At 42.0% G+C, this 17,831-nt stretch overlaps 1 protein-coding gene across 7 annotated transcripts in view; it reads right to left on the bottom strand.

The window, feature by feature from the left end:
- ASAP1 (ArfGAP with SH3 domain, ankyrin repeat and PH domain 1) overlaps window positions 1-17,831 on the bottom strand; it is a 311,985-nt gene that overhangs the window by 98,018 nt on the left and 196,136 nt on the right. For all 7 annotated transcript variants that reach the window (XM_032467871.1, XM_032467872.1, XM_032467873.1 and 4 more), the window contains one exon: window positions 8,172-8,317. In XM_032467871.1, the coding sequence (XP_032323762.1) occupies window positions 8,172-8,317 (146 nt within the window). The remainder of the gene's footprint in view (window positions 1-8,171; window positions 8,318-17,831) is intronic.

The following is a 17,831-nucleotide window of genomic DNA, read 5'->3' as shown; positions in this document are numbered from 1 at the left end:
GGTAATACACACACACAAATACAAAAGCATGTATTTGTCTGTATGTATAAATTATTTCTCTCTGTGTATAAATCTATGAAATTGTGGCATAATATTAGTATTACATTAATAGTTACAAGTTGGAATTACACAATTATATTTGTTTTATTTAAAATTTTCCATATTGCTGAAGTTTTTATAGTGAACACGTACAACTTTAATAACAGAAGGGAAAAACAAAATCTCCTTCCTATCCACTCTCCCACCCACATGGTCAGATCTCATTTCACGAAACATCCCACATTACTAACTGGCAGTGAACCATCTCAGGACATGAGGGGATGTCTGGCAGATCAAATGCTGAAACTTTCCAATCATGGACTACCATTCTGCAAAACGATGAGGTTTTAAAAATGTATTCTATACTCCAGAGCACCCAGGGACTACCAATTTACTCCTAAGGATACCCATGCCCTCGACACCTTTCTGCTTCAAAGAACTTGAGAAATAATCTACTTGCTACAAATCTAGATCCAACTTGCACATTTCCAGCTATTCTCATACAAGGGGGAAGAAAAAAATCCTTAACCCAAACCACCATACGCTGCAGTCAGAGACTGCAAACAGGAAATGCTATGCAGCTGAAGAAATCTTTGCTTTGCTTCAAAGCTCTGAAGCAGTAACTGCTCTCTGTTACAGGAGGCTCAGCTCTCACGCAAGCTACGGAACTGTCCAAAGGCTCAGGGAAGAGAAGGAGTCAGAAACACAGAGCCCTGGCTGTACCAGAATCCTTCTGGGCACCCCTTACTATTTTAAAAGAGCCTTTACATGTATTTCTGAAACTACTGCTACTTTGGGGCTCTTGGGTAATGGTTTTCCTCTGCCCACAAGAATCTATTTCAATCCACCAATTACTCCCTTCCCGTCCCATTTCTGTGGTTTGGTAATTAAACGGATGCAATGCTCTGTTGACTCCTTAACTTCTTTGCCAGGATCACAGGAAGATGGCCTGACACTGGGTGCAGAGCGGACCCTGCACTGTGTAGCAAGTATTGACTTCACTTCACTGCTTTCCTTGTAATAGTTTAAAAAAAAAAAAAGACAACGTAATTTTGGTACTGTATATTTAATCAAATGAAAAACAAAAAATACTTAGTTAAAATTCAAGATCATCCTGGTTTTCCTCTTCTTTTTTCTTCCCTTACAAGGAAGCCTTTATCATTACTATATTAACTAAAGGGCATCTGAAGTAGAAGGAAGCAAATGTAAAAAGAGACATGGAAGCAAGAAACAGCCTGTGCTCAGGAACAACAAATAATCTGCTCTGGCTGGAGCTGACTTTGACTGGGAAGGCATCTTTTCAACTGGGGGATGAATTCAGACAGACTGGTAAGTCAACTAAAGAAATATTTCTAATGATTTTTTTAAAATGCTATTACCTATTAAGCACAGACTATGAACAAAACCTACAAAAGATAACTTCACAGGGAAGCCTACACACTTAAAACCTCACCACAAACATTAAAAACATTAACATCTATTAACAAAATAGATCACGTCCACGGTTCTCTGGTCTCTCACCACTAAGAGGCAGCATTCCCCAGACATATTCAAACATGATGAACAAATTCACTTCTGGGAGGAAACAGCTAATCACTTCAACCTCCGAAGAACAGTGACCACATTAAGGTCTTCAACGAGAGGGAAAAATTCCAAAGAGAGAGAAAGGCTGGTTTAGAAAACCTGTATCAGTTAAAAGGAATAGGAAGTGGTCTGAAGGAGGAGCAGACAGGTGAGAGTTTGGTGTTTGCATTTGTTCTATTCTGAAATGTTTATGTAACAATAGATTACAATATATTATTAAAGACTTCCCCAGCAATAGCTATATTATTAAAGACTTTCCCCAACTTTCTTTCTCTGATAATTTATATTTTTATTAACCTTACTATTTTGAAAAAAAATTAGACATGTAAAAAGTTGCAAAAATAGTACAGAGAAGTCCCTTGTACCCATAAACCTGCTTTTCCCAGCAGTAACATGTTAGATGTGCTGTAAACCACATCATCAAAACCTAGACATCAACACAGGCACAGCATGATCAACCAGGTTACAGAGCTTACCTAACACTCACCAGTTTCTGCATGCACTTTTTTTTTTGCATTTCTTTGTGTATATTCCTGTGAAATTTACCACACGTATAGCTACAGTACAATTACAGCTCAGTCAAGACAGAGAACTGGTCCATAACACAAAGGAACTCCCTTGAAATCGTCCTTTATAGTCACACACTTACCCCCTCTTTCAATTCCTGGTAACCACTGATCTGTTCTCTCTCTTTTGGATGACTTAGATTTTAATCAAAAAACTCCATAAATGGCAAGGTTATCTTGTTAAACATTACTGTTTTATGGAACTTCTTATTTTCACTTAAAGGTGTCAAAAGGCACAGTGGTATAAAGAACATGAATGTACCTGGGTAGTCCCACTGGACAGGAAAGTCTCTGATCTTCCTTCTGGCCGACTACCTACATTCCCAGGTGCTCACAGCAGCAGACATCTTGGCATTGGCTATCACAATAGGGAAGGGACGAGGGCTGAACTGCCAGGGATGAGGAATCCATCACAGGGAATTCTTTCAAAAGTCATTCTCTAGAGCTTCCGAATCTGTAACTTGTCCCAACCAAGGAAAGTGCATATGGTCTAATGCCAACACTAAGTGAAATCCACAGAAATACAAAGTTGCTGAGGACATGTGATTTCATCTACATCAGGGTGGAGTCAGGGAGTGCTGAAAAGAGTACTAGAAAGAAAAATCTGAAATATCAGCAAAGGTTATCTCATTATAAACGAGAACCTGCAACTTTCTCTTTGTATTCTAAATTTTTCCCACTAAGCATGTATTCTTTTATAATAAGAAGAAAATACACCAATAAAGTCCCTGCAGTGGCCATTAATGCCACATTAGTATCAATATTAACATAGTCTACCAATATATCAAAAGTTCAGCGTATATGACGCAAGGACTTTGCAGTTTACACAGCTTCTTACATGGGTGGTAGGTCTGATCCTCACACAAGCAGCAGGGTAGGAAGGGAGGTACTCTCCTTCATTCCCCTAGAGAGGAAGTTCACGTTTGTAAGTCAGGCAATGTTAACTCACTCAGTGGCAGGGCTGGACTTATAACAAAGCCATTGATTTCTGATGCCAGTGGTTCTGAAGGTCCCGAGAGGTCCCCAAGGTCAAAAGTATTTTTATAATAACACTAAGAGGTTTTATCTGACTTGTTCACTGTCTTGACATTTGCACTGATTGTGCAGAAGTCAAGGAGGTAAAACTGCTGATGATGCCTTCATGTGATGCAAGGCACTGGACTGGAGCCACTGTATTCCTCATGGTCGTGCTCTCACAGTTAGAAAAAAAAAAGGCTATTTTCATTTAAGAACACCCATAATGAAATAAAAATGACTGATTTCATTATATACCAACCCTTGTGTACATCTTTTTCATATTCTGTTTGATGAAAGAGGAAGAAGCACAAGAAGTAATGAACTTCCAGGGCATAACAAAATATGATGGTTAGCTTGAGAAGAGGCATGTATGCAATTTTTTGAGTTGCAAGCTGAACTAGCTGGTTTTGTTAGTTTTTTTAGTGGAATATCATTTTTCTTTTCCTTGAAAGAATGTCTGACAAACTGTGGCACTGAGACTTGGGTATCTGGCAAACACCTTCTTGAAAATGAGCTACTTGTCATTACAAGGTAAACAAGTGACAGTATTTGTTGTTATCGATAAAACTGGAGCTTTCAGAGCAAAGTTAAAATTTTGGAAAACCTCTATCACCATGGGCTTGAGTTTCCAAATCCTTAAAGTTCATTTATACGGTTTCAGATTCACACTGCTACTAACTTTTAAGAAACCACCACTTGTAAAGTTTTGATGTAGTATCAAAGAAAAATACTGATAATTACCTGAAAAGGCTCTTAGAGTCTTTTTCTCTCTTCCCAATACACAGAACTGTACAAGGCTGTAACTTTTTGTCTACTTCAACCAAAGCGACTTAATGCAACAAAATGAATTAATACATTAAAACGTTAATTAATACGTTAAAACGTTTACCAGTTTTAAATTCTAAGATAGTAAATATGGCTAGAAATAGTCCACAATAAACAAAAACTCTTTGGTATCCTCAATCATTTTTACAATTGGGGTCCTAACACCAAAAAATTTCAGAACTACTGGCTAACGGTCTTTCCATACAAAGTGTGTAATTCACTGATGAGGGCAATCAAAGAGGAAAAAGCAGAGAAGAAAGCACCTAGTAACCTAAAGACAAAAAGGACATGGAGGACGTGGACCTACTGGTACGGGTTCCAGTCATCACGTCTGAGTGGCCGTTAGCAGCCATGGTCTACAAAGGCAATGCCGTTACTTTGTAATTTGGGGAGGGGGGAGCATTGCTGAATTCACATGTGCATGATCTGTAGTCAGGGAACTCCCCTGAGCTCAAGCCCTAATTCCACGACTTCCCAGGCATATTATTTTCAGAAGATGTGATGCTCTGATCTGTAAAATGGGATATGACTATCCACATTTGCCATCACATGGGAACTGCCATAGAGATCAAGTGAGAAGATGTAAATAATGATAAAAGCTTGAATTTGTTAAACGAGTTCCATATGTCAGGCATTGTGCTTAGTGAGTCCGAACACTACCAAGAAACAGATACTACTAATTCTTTTTACAGGTAAGGAAATTAGCATCAGAGAAGTTAAGTGATTTGCCTTAGGCCAGAAAGCCAGTAAGCTGGGAGCTGGGATTCCGGGTCTGACTGAGATCAAAACCCATATTCCTCCTACTGCTTACACGTCACAGCCTCTCCCATCCTATACCATAAGGTAAAACAACTTTTTATAAAAACGATTTTCTAGTATGTGGAGAGCAAGGGCAGGAAGAAAAGCAAGCTCCTTTTTGTGCTGAACACTGGAATTTGACACAACATTGTAAAATGATTATAAATCAATAAAACATGTTAAAAAAAAAAGTTCCTTTAAATCTGGCTTGGTGCAGGACTGACGTGAGGTCACAGAGCTGTCAGCTACAACTGCAGTCCTCTGTGCGGTCCTCCGACGTTCGTTAGGTAAGAGTTAGAAGGTGGCTGATAAAAACCAGCCTCAGCCCACGTGACGTTAACACCAACATCTGTGCAGCTGGCAGGAGTTCTCACGTAACACCTCACTTGATCATCATACCTTCCTTAATCACTGAAAGTTTAGAAAAACAAACATCTAAATGGGGACTGAGTCACCAACCCTCCAGAAACTCCTGAACACAATACACGTGCAATACTGATCGCTTAGAAGTAACACAGATAACGGAAGTTTTCCCTTTCTAGAGTTAGTCAAAAGCAGAAAGCTAGACATGAATCCAAATCTACCCTTTCCTCTACCAAAAAAAGTAATAATTCATTTTAAAATATGAACTATTAAAGTTTGCATTATAAGCAATGTCTTAATTAGAAAATGACATTTTCCAGGATTTATCGTAGACATTTGGTATTTGCTGGATGGACTGAGGATACAAATGAGAAAATCTAAAAAATACCAAGGTACTTTCTTTTATCTTACTCTTTGAATTTCAACTATATCTAGTATTGCTTAATGTTTCCAGCTTTCAGTAGCCTAAGAGAATAGAATTTTCGGGAATCTCTTGAGAAAAACAGGTTTCCATGGGGGTGCTCCCCTAAACTCATCTGGGGCCTGCAGGTGCTACAGTTGACCCAGAACCCCTCCCTCCCTGAGGGACCTGGCGTCCTCTGCACCCGCTGCTCCAGGGCCAGGGTGTGGCCCTCTCAATCTGCCTGGTTTGCGCTTCCCTCTCCTGGCAAAACATAAAAAGGGAAGCAGCAAGCTGCTGACCGCAGTGGGGCTGTATAAACCCCTGGGACTGCCCATATTCAGTCAGAAGTGTTCCCTCAGTAACCAGCTACAGCACAAACCAATTGTCCTGTCTGCTCCCTCACTGGAAATGCCACCACCCTTTTTCAGGGGAAAATTGTTCTGTTTTTTTTTTTTCTTCTAATTGATTGAAAAATCCTCCAACAATTTCTTTCAGATCTTTCTTAGACTTCTACTCCTTAAAACTCGGGGAGACATGGAAAGAGGAGCCTGCAGCCAGGGGTATGTTTAGGGGTTCTCTAGATCAGCACCTCTAGTTGGGGAAAGCTGACAACCAGAACACGGGGTGACAGGGGAGGTACAGCGTCGTCTGGGAAAGACAGTGGCTTCAGAGACAGAATGCTGGGAATCCAGACACGAACAGCATGCCTGGAACAAGTCACATAATCTCAACGTGCCTCAGTTTCCTCATCTGGATTAAAGGCATAACCACCACAAGATTCCTGTAAATTGCTAAGTGAGAACCCCACAGAGAGCACACTGCCGGGTTCATGAGAGCAAACGTAGGCAATGAATGACGCTCAAGCGGCCACTGACTTGTGTGGACGACGTAACTCCACACACAAATCCCTCTACTGAAGGAACCTACGGTGCAGGGACGTGCAGAAATGGACTGGCCAGGAAACGGGGAAGGGATGACTACTGACTTAAGCCTGATACATCTGATTTCCTGGAAACTAGAGGTTAGCAAGATATTCCCGCGAAAACGCCTGTCTCAGGAAAACACAACTTCCTCCCCGAGCCAGTGGGCTTTCACAGTTACGGCCAAAGCGAACTGTCAGTCTTGTTTCACTTCCTTTCCACCCACGAAAAGGCAGGCAGTACCCAGAGGAAGGAGAAATGGGAGGCCCCAACTGAATTAAAGAGATTTAAATAATCTAAGATTTATAGAAGTACCATGGGCTTGTCAAATAAACCCCAAAGTGTAGAAATCACATAAGTCCTAAGTTTAGAATTACCCTTTCTCGAGTTTCTGAAAAGAAGACATATTTCTATTTTCAACCTTTATTTTCTTTAAGATTTGTTGTCACTGTGTAAGACTAATTCAATGGTACAAACCACCAATTAGAATTAAGTTGTCAGGAAGACAGACACACACATACATATATTTATCTAGTGAGATACGAATAAAAAAAGAATATTCTGATTGGTCAAATAATTAGGTGAATTTACTACAGAAAGGTAGCTTTCATTTTCCAGCAGGGTGCATTCATCTGAAATCTAGCCATCTAGATTTGTGACAAAGAGTCTCACATAAGACCATGGATTGTCTATTTGATATGAGCAACCGACCCAGGGTCAAGACATCGTAAGCCTGAGTTCTGGATCTTCAAAGGAGGCTAAGATGCAATACTGAGAGACTGGGAGAGGAAGAGGAGGAAATAGCTCCTCTTCTTTGGGAAAAGGCCTATGAAAGTACAGCAAAGTTTTCCTTTGGCACTTTTCAACCTCCCTGTGCCCCTGTCTCTTGGGACTTAGGGGGAAAGAGACTTGATTAAATTAACTCGTGCATAAGTGTGGTGGTGGTGACGCTACACAGAATGAACCTCCCCTGGCATGAACAAAGAATAAGGACGAGGGAGGGAGGGAAGGTGGGGTACAATTTGGGGACGCCCAGACACCACCTGGCAAATGGGTCCTCCCAGCCCCACTCTGTGCCTGCCTCCCAGGGTCAGCACCTCTAGGGTCCCCAATTTCTAGGGATTCTTCCTGTCACTACTTCTGGAACCAGAGAGTCCCCAAATCTTAAAATCTTTTTCTTGGTAGAGGGTTAAAAAGATGTGGAGAGTTGGGAGAGGTTAATTATTTGTAAATCAAAGGCGAAAATGAATGATGGTTTTCATACAAGTGAAGGGTCACAGGTTATGCTCGACACAGAAGTCATCATCACTCTTTCAACTAATTGAAAGGCAAGAGCTGCTAAAATTTATCTAAAAACAAAAACAAAAACAAAGCGATGGGAGAATGTGGAAGAGAATTCAGGTTAACCAGTTTCTCTCAGAATCTAAAAACCTATCCTGTTACCAGCTGAGCCAGAGGTACAGATTCTAGGCATTTTACAATGTTATTTTCCTTAAATGCGACTAAGGACTGGAAAAGTTTTTTATTTTTACTTTATTTCATTTTTTGCCCCCCAGACTGAGGACTGGGGAGAGGATTATTACATTGTTCCCTTTATGATCTTACTACACTTTGATCAGGCTGTAATTTTAAAAAATCACTTAGGAAGTGGCTTACCAGATTTTTCAGCAGTGTGGACAGTTCCTTTGTAAGAGTCGAAAACTTGACAAAGGCGGTGCCAAGATCTGGGTTGTCTCGACTTAAAAAATTACTCCCAAACTTATCAAGAACTTGTGCATAGTTTTCTTCATTTTGTACATGATCTAAAAAAAGAAAAAGAGGAGTTGAGTTTGCCATAACAACGATTTACTCTGAACACTGATCACTAGAAACTCTCAAAAGGAAAGCAAAGAGAAACTGCATCAATTATTAACTGAACATGTCTGCAAGGTGGTTAGCAGCACACTGAGGGTTCTCACTCAATCAAAGGCGGTTTCCCCATTTCTACCAGAGCACTGAGTTCACTTATATCCCAATTAATCCACGGACTCCCCACACATTGAGGGGTCAAATTATCATCATGCTTCCAAGACATTAAGAGACTACGATGTTCAGCAAACAAGGAGAAAATTCTCCTTAGAAAATCAACCTTGGAATGCAAAAGAAACATCCACAGATTCTAATGTTTTTTTCTCTGCAATTAATCTAATTTCCTTTAATTTTTGTCTAAGCCCCAGGTCTGAGGAATAGCATTTGTAAGATGCTTCTTCACATATTAACTCCTGGTGCAAAATGTGCAGGTGTGGATCAGATGGACCTAGATTGCAAGATTGGTTTCACCACCTATGACGTTGCTACCTTTAGCTTTTTAACTTCCATGGCTACTATCCTAGCTGGCACACAGCAGTATTAATACTTGTGAATAAACTGCCCCACTCTGAGCTTCAGTTTTCTGATCCATGGGATGCAGACTAATATCTACCTTACAAGACTGCAGTGCTCATGAGCTGCAATAAAATATACGCAAGTTTCTCAATAGAATGAACACTTCGTAAAGCAATGGTAATTCCCTCTTCGGAAGCACTTTCTCTGTTTGGCTTCCAGGATACCGCTCTCTCTTGACTGTCCTCGCACCTCATGGCAGCTCCTCACCAGTGTCTTTGCCGGCCCTTCATCTCCCTGACCTCAGTCTTTGGTCCTCTTTTCTTCCATGTCCATGCTCACTCTCATGGGCTCACACCAAACCTTATGGCTTTAAATGACTTCTATGAGCTGACAATTCCCAAACCGGTACCCCCAGCCCAGATCCAACCCTGAAATGTAGACATATATCAACCAACTGCCTGTTCAGCGTCTCCACTAAGATGCGCGATAACTATGCTCTGCCCCATTCTCCTCCTCCTGCAGTCTTCCATATCTCAGCGGGTTAAGGGCAAACACATTCTTGTAGTTGTTCAGGCTGAAACCCAGCAAGTCATACTTGAGTTTTCTTTCTCAGATCCCAGATGCAATCCACTGGCCTCGATCTTTAAAAATATATCCAAAATCTGACACTGTCTCCCCACCCACAAGGCTATCAACCTTTTGTAACATCACCTCTTGCCTGGATCACTGCAAAATTTCCTGCAAAGCTTCTTTGTCAAAGCTCATGTTCCCCTACAGTCTGTTTTCAGTATAGCAACCCAGTGTGATCCTGTTAAGTCATGGGAGACACTGCCACTCGTCACGGACACCCAGGTTCCCAATCCTTGCAGGCTTATGGAAAGGAGTACTGACGTCTCCACACCTTGAAGCAATAAGGCACTGACCAAGGAACTGTGAGTGGAGGTGGTGTGAACCACCTTCGTGTGGAAGCATTTCAGCTCTGCACCTGTCTCCTCCTCTGCCATGGACTACAGGGAAGTGCGACTCTGTATGGAGGCCCACAGTGGATGTCTGATGTTTATTAAACAAATAAATGAACAAAAAAGTATCTATCAAAATCATACCTTTAAAGGCTTAATTCAAACATCAGCTCTTTCTTTTGAAAGCCTTCCTTTCGGTGGCAATGATCCTTCCTTGACCCTAATTCTCTGTATCTCTACTGCAGTATTTTCCACCATATCGTATCATATTCGTGTAAGTACAACTCTCCATACCCCCAGACCACGAGAGGCAGGGATTCCCTCTGGCTGACCTCTGCAGCCCCACCCAACAAACCCCACCGCATGTGTTTCAGTGAGCTCAGCCTAGGAAGCTAAGACTCAGTAACGAGCTGTTGACTTGGATTCGTCGATTTGTTTTTCAGGAATTTAAGAAGCATTCACTTCTTAAATCTCCTAGGCTGTTCAATAATTGAGATGAAATTTAGAAATATTTCACTCTCAAACACACCCTCAGTAACTGCATGGGAGCAATGGGCACCACGAAACAGCACGAGCTGGGACTGGGGGACGTCCTGGAAGGGGGTCTAAACACGACGAAGGAAACAAGCATCACGACGCACAGTGAAACGAAACGAGGCCCCAGCAGCCTTCTCATCATCACCACATTAAAAATGCATGGTGCCCACAGGGTATGTCAGCATTTCAGGCTGAGATATTAAAAAAAGATAAAACACAGCTCTGGTTACTGCCTAGGTTCACTCAGAGAATCGGCTCAGAGAAACACAAAGGCCGCATCAGCTGCACAGACAGGATGCACATGTCTGATCTCCCTCTAAGCTGGAGCCACCCCTGATACCCTCTGTCTGAGGCCAAAGAGCCTCACCTCGCCCCTGAGCATCCCACTCCACCTGACACCCCTTTCCGCTTCTGGAGGCCAGCAAGAAAGGGCTCAGCCGCCTGCTTCACTGCTCTCCTGGGAAGGGTCTCAGAGGTAAAACCTAGGTGGCAGGCTTGCTTTCTTTGTCTGAAATTATGAAATATTTCAGATGATACAAATCAAAATCATTAGTTAACAAAATACCCATGTGCCCACCGACCAATTAAGAAATAAAATACTGCAGAATACTTCCTCTCTCCCGCACCTTGTCCCCCTACCCAACCCCAATCTCCTCCCTCCCACCCTCCCTAGACACAGCCACGACCCTGAATTTGGATTTTCACACAGGAGTCAGAAAGTATTATGAGAAGCTCTCAGTTTGACAGACCCATCAAAAAATAAGATGGACTTGGCCAAGGCAGAGAGGGGTCCACCGGAAGTTGGTCGAGAACCTTCTCTGACCCAATTTTCACAGAGTTCTGGACTCTGCAAGGGAAGAATTATGCTTACTGGGCAGATGAAACAAAAAAATGTGAGGTGAGAGAGGCAGAAGGTGAGCCTGGATAAGTACAGACCAGATCGTGGGTCCTCTATGTGTGTGTGCGTGTGCGTGTGTGTATATATATGTATGTACACACACATTCATACATATACATGTAAATTCCGGGGTTTAGGGAAGGAGAGGGAACTAAAGGCTCTGGCTGGGGGAGCACTGTCACAGGCCGGGATGGGACTGGGGAGAAAAAAAAAAACAGCCTCAGGACATGTCAGACAGCAGGACAAGCTCTGTCTCTGCTCTACCCCAGTGCTTGATAGCTTTTGGGAAGCTGGTAAAGTAGGGGCTGGTGAAGCAGGTGAGGACAGAGATTGAAGGAAAGATAAAATGAAAGAAAAAAAATAGGGTGAGGGAGAAATATGATTCATCCATTATAGGGACCCATGCTTTTCCGATACTTGCAGGGAAATTCTGGCATCCAGGGTACTGTTGCAGAATGCAAGATAATTCTAAGAGCTGAGTGACTTCTTTCAGCTCTGATAAAAGAACAAAATAATACAGTTTACCAGCTGGACCAGAAAGGGCCACTTAGTCAGGATTTCACCTGCTGGCATTTCTGCTGAGAGACGACTTAACATACACGAATCACCTTGCATGTTCCACATGGCTCGAAAGGGCCTTTACCTACATCCCAGCACTCAGTCGCCACAGCGATGCCTAAGTGGTGATTTATTACTCCAGGAGTAACATTGCTAATAGCTGGGCCGCTGAGCCTCAATCCACACCAGCCCCTGCGCTCAGCACTTCACTCACAGCACTTCACGCACAGCACTTCAAGTCTATGAGGTAAGTACTGTTATCATCCTCATTGCGTAGACACAAAAATATATGCTCCGAGGTCAAACAACTCATAAGTAAGGGAACTTAAATGAGAGATTTTAAATCTCAGAGCTGGGGACTTTTCTCCATGTCTTAAAGTGGGACAGACCCAGGTTCAAATCTCAAGTCTATCGCGTACATTCTGTGGTGCACTGATCAAGCAACTTTACCTTTTTCTAAACCTCATTCCCATCTGTGAAATGGAGGTAATAATGGTACTGACCTCACAGAGGTATCGTGGAGATTAAATAAGACCCTGTACGGCATACGATCAGATTTTTATGACGACAAGGACCACACGATGGTGACCACAGCAAGACACCCATCCTGGGCCAGGAGGCAGGGGCTTCCAACAATACTCTGAAATCAATGCTTGCACTCGAGGTTTACATTCCTAGAGGCTGGCACTAACAAGGGCCTTGGGGATACATTAAAATTCAATATTCTTTGTAAAATACCTAGTATACCTGTCCAGTGAGGCCCCCCGCAGAATCTTCAGAGGCACAGCAGTCACGGTACAGGTCTTTCTCTCAGGGGCGTTTGCCTAACTGTCACCTGTTAGACCTTAAAGCTGGGAAACTCACAAACCCTTCCGACTGGGGCGCCAACCCCACCTTTGATTCTCTGTCTCTGCAATTACTGCTGCCATTTACTGAGCACCAACTGTGTCGCTGGATCCATCACAGAGAACATCCCCAAGCTCCAAGTCAGTGGTTTTATAGGCAAGAAAAGTGAAACTCAATGATGAAGCCAGATTAGGACCCAGCTTTGCTTGATTCCAAACCCCTTCCTTTCTCACTGACAGACTCAGGAAGGACCATCACGGACCTCAGAATGTGGGTCACAAATATCCATTTGGAATCTACTGTGTGAAAGGCTTAATGATAAACACTAAGGAAAAAAGGCAAGTAAGACAGACTTCCTGTCCCATAATAATGACAATGATATAATTATAATGATGATAACTATTAATAGTTATTAACTGCAATAATAATAATAGCTAATTATAGTTTAAATTTTTGATGATTCAATGTGCCAGGAACTGTGCTAGGTATTTTTCCTGAGAATTCAATGCTCACAAGAACATGCTGGCATTATCCCCTTTTTATAGTTGCGAAACTGGTTTAGAGAGGGCAGAAGCTGCCTAAGGTCACGTGCTGACCGCCGAGCCTGTGCTCCTAGCCAGTGCGCTTACCTAAGTGTGGGAGCCCCTAGAAATCATCTGATTTGAGTCAGATGTCAAGTGATTGGAGGACCTGAAGATCCAGGTCTTGGCTCCAGCCTCCTCCGTATGACCCTGGTCCAGGCGACTGCGGCTCTTAGAGGCCTTCATCTGTAAAGCAGGTCTAATAATACCTGCTCAGCCTGCTCCAGGAGGCTGACTGCTAAGAGGTAAAGATGTCATTATTGATGTGAAAGCTCTTTTGGGAAAACAGCAGCAGCAGTAACAACGGAGAACAATAGAGAACCACAAAGCATTACTTCCATTTAATGCGTAGAAGGCCTGGAAGGCACGCATCATAAATCTCCCCTAAAGAGCAGCCCCAGCGTGACCAGCACAGTGAACCTAACGTTCACTGAGGCATCGCCCTGGGTGGGGCAGAAATGCGGCTCTGAACTTCCCTCTGGTCTGGCCTGGCCATGTGCGACCTTGGAAAAGGCAAGGTCTAACTTTTCTGGCCTCAACTTCATATGTGAAATCCGACAGATGACATCTAGAAAGTACATGGCAAGTCTCTAAAATATCTTTAATTTCATTCACCCTGAGACCAAGAGCTGAAGTTCTGATGTGATGGACATTCAAAGAGAATCTCAACATCACAGTGATTTTGTTTATGTTTTTGTTTTGTTTTGTTTTTTGGAGGGCTCCAGGATACATAGGACAACTGTGGACCAAATCCCAGGTCTCCCATTTATCAGGAGTGGACCGAGGGCAATTTCCATATCATCTCTGACCCTGCTTTCCTAACTGCAGTAATGCCTACCTGAGAGAGTTATCAAGTGAAATGGATGAGAAAAGCCTATAAAGTGCTTCAGCCAGGCCCTGACCTATGCTGGGTGTTTATGAAACAGGAGGTACCATCCCTCACTCCAAAGCAAGTCTTACTTCCTTAGCTCACCACACTCTCTTTCCTGGGAGTGCAGCTTCTATTCCGGGATCTTTCTGCAACTTACTTTACATGCCAAGAGTCCACAGCAACTTGTTTTTATCATTTCACTTTCGTAATATTAGAAAAATCTTCAGGAGGATAGAATACATGCACCGTCATACCACGATCATTCAACCAGGCCAAAGTTCTCCAGTCCACCAAGCTTCATCACAGTTTCAGCCTACTCTGCCTCTTTCAAGGTCAAATGCAAGTGTGACCTCCCAGGCAAGCTTGTCATTCACTCTCTCCTCAATCGCTTGCAATGCTCAGGTGCCCAGATTTACCTAATCTGTTGTTGTCTACCCACTTCCCAGCGCTGGGCCTGGCACACAGTTAGTGCTCAGTATTGCACGTAGTGAATTCTCCTGGAACAAGTCTTCTTTCTTCCTTCAAAAAAGACTCAGCCTGGGCCATGTGCCAGGGATGAAAATACAATGAGCTATAACTGCAATAATAAAGCCATGTAACGCATGTCATAAATCACAGTGCTGGCAGAGAGGGGGAAGTGACAAATTCTTTACTCTATCTGTAGCACAAATCGCACTTTTGTAAATTTAATTCCACTTGTTTTTAAAATTACAAAAATAATTCATATACTACTACACAGATGTATAAAGATTACTATTTCCTCTTCTCCAATCCTATTTCCTTAAAATAAGCAAAGTTAATAGTCTGGAGTGTAAACTTTCTCTATGCTTAAAAAATACACACACGTAAGAATTTTCTCCACTTTTCTCACTTTTAAAAAAACCAAATGTGGTATTGGATGTAAGACTCCACGGCTTGCTTTTTTCCTACTGAATAAAGATCAAGATATTTGATATAATTAAATCTAATTATTTTAACTGTGACTATATTCCATAATAAGCCCTACCATAATTTACATAACTATCCCCCTACTGAGAAACTTCTAATTTTTGCCACTGGAAACTAATGCAGCAATAAATATTCTTACACACAAGCTCTTACGTGCTGTTACTTTAGCTCTGGAAGGATATATTCACAAAAGCAGAATGGCTGAAGAATAGGGCATACATTTCAGATTTTAACTAATATTACCACGTTCAAAAAAAAAAAATTGCCATGTGCCTTTCCAAAGAGGCTGGTTGTAGCAACCACAACCTGAACGGCAATGCAGATATAAAACGGTCTGTTTCTCTATCAACTCACCACATGTCATTATTCTTTTTAATTCCTGCCACATGGATGTGAAAAACTTGAATACGGTAAACCTGAGTACCTTTCTGTACTTTACTGTCCATTCGCGTTTCCTTTTCGCCTATTTCCCCACGTACCCTAGTTTCCCACTGCTTGTCTTTTTCCTGTTTGTAAGAAAACTGTCTTGCATGAGGGATGGCAATCTTTTGTAATATTTGTCACAAATATTTTCTCCCATTTGTCTTTAAAAAAAATTTTTTTGGGGGGAGGTAATGAAGTTTATTTATTTAATTTATTTTTTAGAGGAGGTACCGGGGATTGAATCCAGGACTTCATGCATGTTAAGCTCGCACTCTATCACATGAGCTATAACTTCCCCCTTCTCATTTGTCTTTTAACTTTCTTTATGGTGTCCTTTGTCATACAGAACTTCTGAAATTTCATGTAGTCAAATATACCAATCTTTACCCAAAAGACATTTGGGTTTCCTGCCTTGCTTATGCTCCTAAAAACCTTCTAATACTCGGCATTTTTTCTAAACATATAAATCTTTAATCCAATGCAATATATTTATTCATACAGCACGAAGAAGGGTTCTAATGTTATTTAAAATGTCCTAAAACCTTCTAATATTTAGTTCAGTTTTACTCTTTTAATATTTAAATACTTAATCCATCAGCAATGGATGTAGTCATATGTCATGAGGAAGAGTTCTGACTTTCCTCTCCTCTGTATGAAAATACATTGTTTATTTAACACAGCCTGTCATAGGCACCCATTTAATATCCGATAAATAAATGAATACATGGCAAAACTTGGATGGAGCAGGTTAGGTTTCACAAAAGATGGGAACTGAGTAGCAACCTGAAGAACGAACAGCTGGTTAGCAAGCAGATTGGGGTAATGCCCGTTCCAGGTAGGAGGCAAGAGCCTACCACAGAGGCACCGTCAAGTACCCAGGGATTAAGAAGCTAGTGCCTGCTTAAGTGTGGAGAGACACGGCGTAACTAACACAGGGCCTTGGGTCTCTCTAGAGCTCACTGTCTTCAGTCTAGAACCAGGGATGCTGAGTTTAAAAGCACTGCCCTCCATCCCTGTTCATGGTCAGACTAGTGCTCAGATCCCCTTTCCCACGCCAATCCATGAAGCCAAACATCCATCCTGTAAATTTGAAAACAACCTGTTTTAATTTTATAGACACCATGTCATTGGGGGATGAAGGCTGGATTTATGAGTCCAAAGTCTGTATTTTCTGACATATAACATTCTCCAGTTCAGAGAGAATTTCCACTTGATTATGAGCAGTTCTTTCATATCCCTGGGCCCCAGTTTCCCCACCTGCTCCCACCGCCACCTCCTGCACAAATCTATTGTTACGATTAAAGGCAACATCCTTGGAGGCAGAAAGCCCTTTGTACATTTTTTTTTAAATTGTCTTTCTCCATACCACTTTGGATGATTGATTCCTCTGATTTTTCAAGGTCATTTTGAATTTGGATTTGTTCCTTCAAAGTTCTAGCCAAGCTTCTGCAAGAATGTGATCCAGCCCCTGGGGTGTTATCTGGAAACTCAGCGGGCAGACTCCCATTTCTGCAGCACTGACAAATCCATTAACTAACAGGGCCTGAGAAAGGATGCCTGCAGAGTTCCACGGGGCTATTACTCAGCATTTAAAACGGCACTTGAACATCACTCCATTATGGCAGAAGCAGAAATGTTCTCTCTTCTGGCTCCATTATTCAGGCTTCCTAGCTGCCAGATAAAACACACATCACACTTCGGTTTGCTGACGGCTCTCAAGGTAATTTTAATGCTTTGGGATCTGGTCCCTAAGAAGAGCTAGAAAAGAGACAACCAACTCCTTTCCTCCCCCAGTGTCCCACAGCATGAGCGCCCATCGTCTAACAGAGCCGAGCTTTCTCAGAAACAGGTGTACTTCAGGAAATATGGCTCCACATTTTACGATTAATTCATAAACTTTCATCATGCATCCGCACTGAGACACAAAGGTTATTTAGGCCACTGGGTTTGTGGCCTTGGGTGCATCTCGTAGTCCTTCATGGCTTTAGTTTCTTGATTTATAAGTTATGTGGAAAATAATCAGAGAGAAAATAAAACCTCAAGACCCCAGGAGGGGCAGGCCTGGCAGATGGGGTAGCCTATAGGCTAGCCTGAGCACATACCCTCTGGACCGGTGCTCCCAAGACTATTTCTGATCATCCATCCTCATCATTAAAACATTTTTAAGCATATATTTCCAATCAATGCTTATGTATGTAACCATTCATTTATGTATTAATCACACATATATATTATGTGCTAACATACTATTTATATCAATCAATGGTTCTGATCTCAATTTCAAGGGCACCAAAAGCCCCTAAAACTGACTGAAAAATTCTGTCTTGCAAG

The sequence above is a fragment of the Camelus ferus genome, chromosome 25, assembly GCF_009834535.1.
Source record: "Camelus ferus isolate YT-003-E chromosome 25, BCGSAC_Cfer_1.0, whole genome shotgun sequence".
In the NCBI taxonomy this organism is placed as follows: Eukaryota; Metazoa; Chordata; class Mammalia; order Artiodactyla; family Camelidae; genus Camelus; species Camelus ferus.
This window is presented reverse-complemented; position numbering and strand designations above follow the sequence as displayed.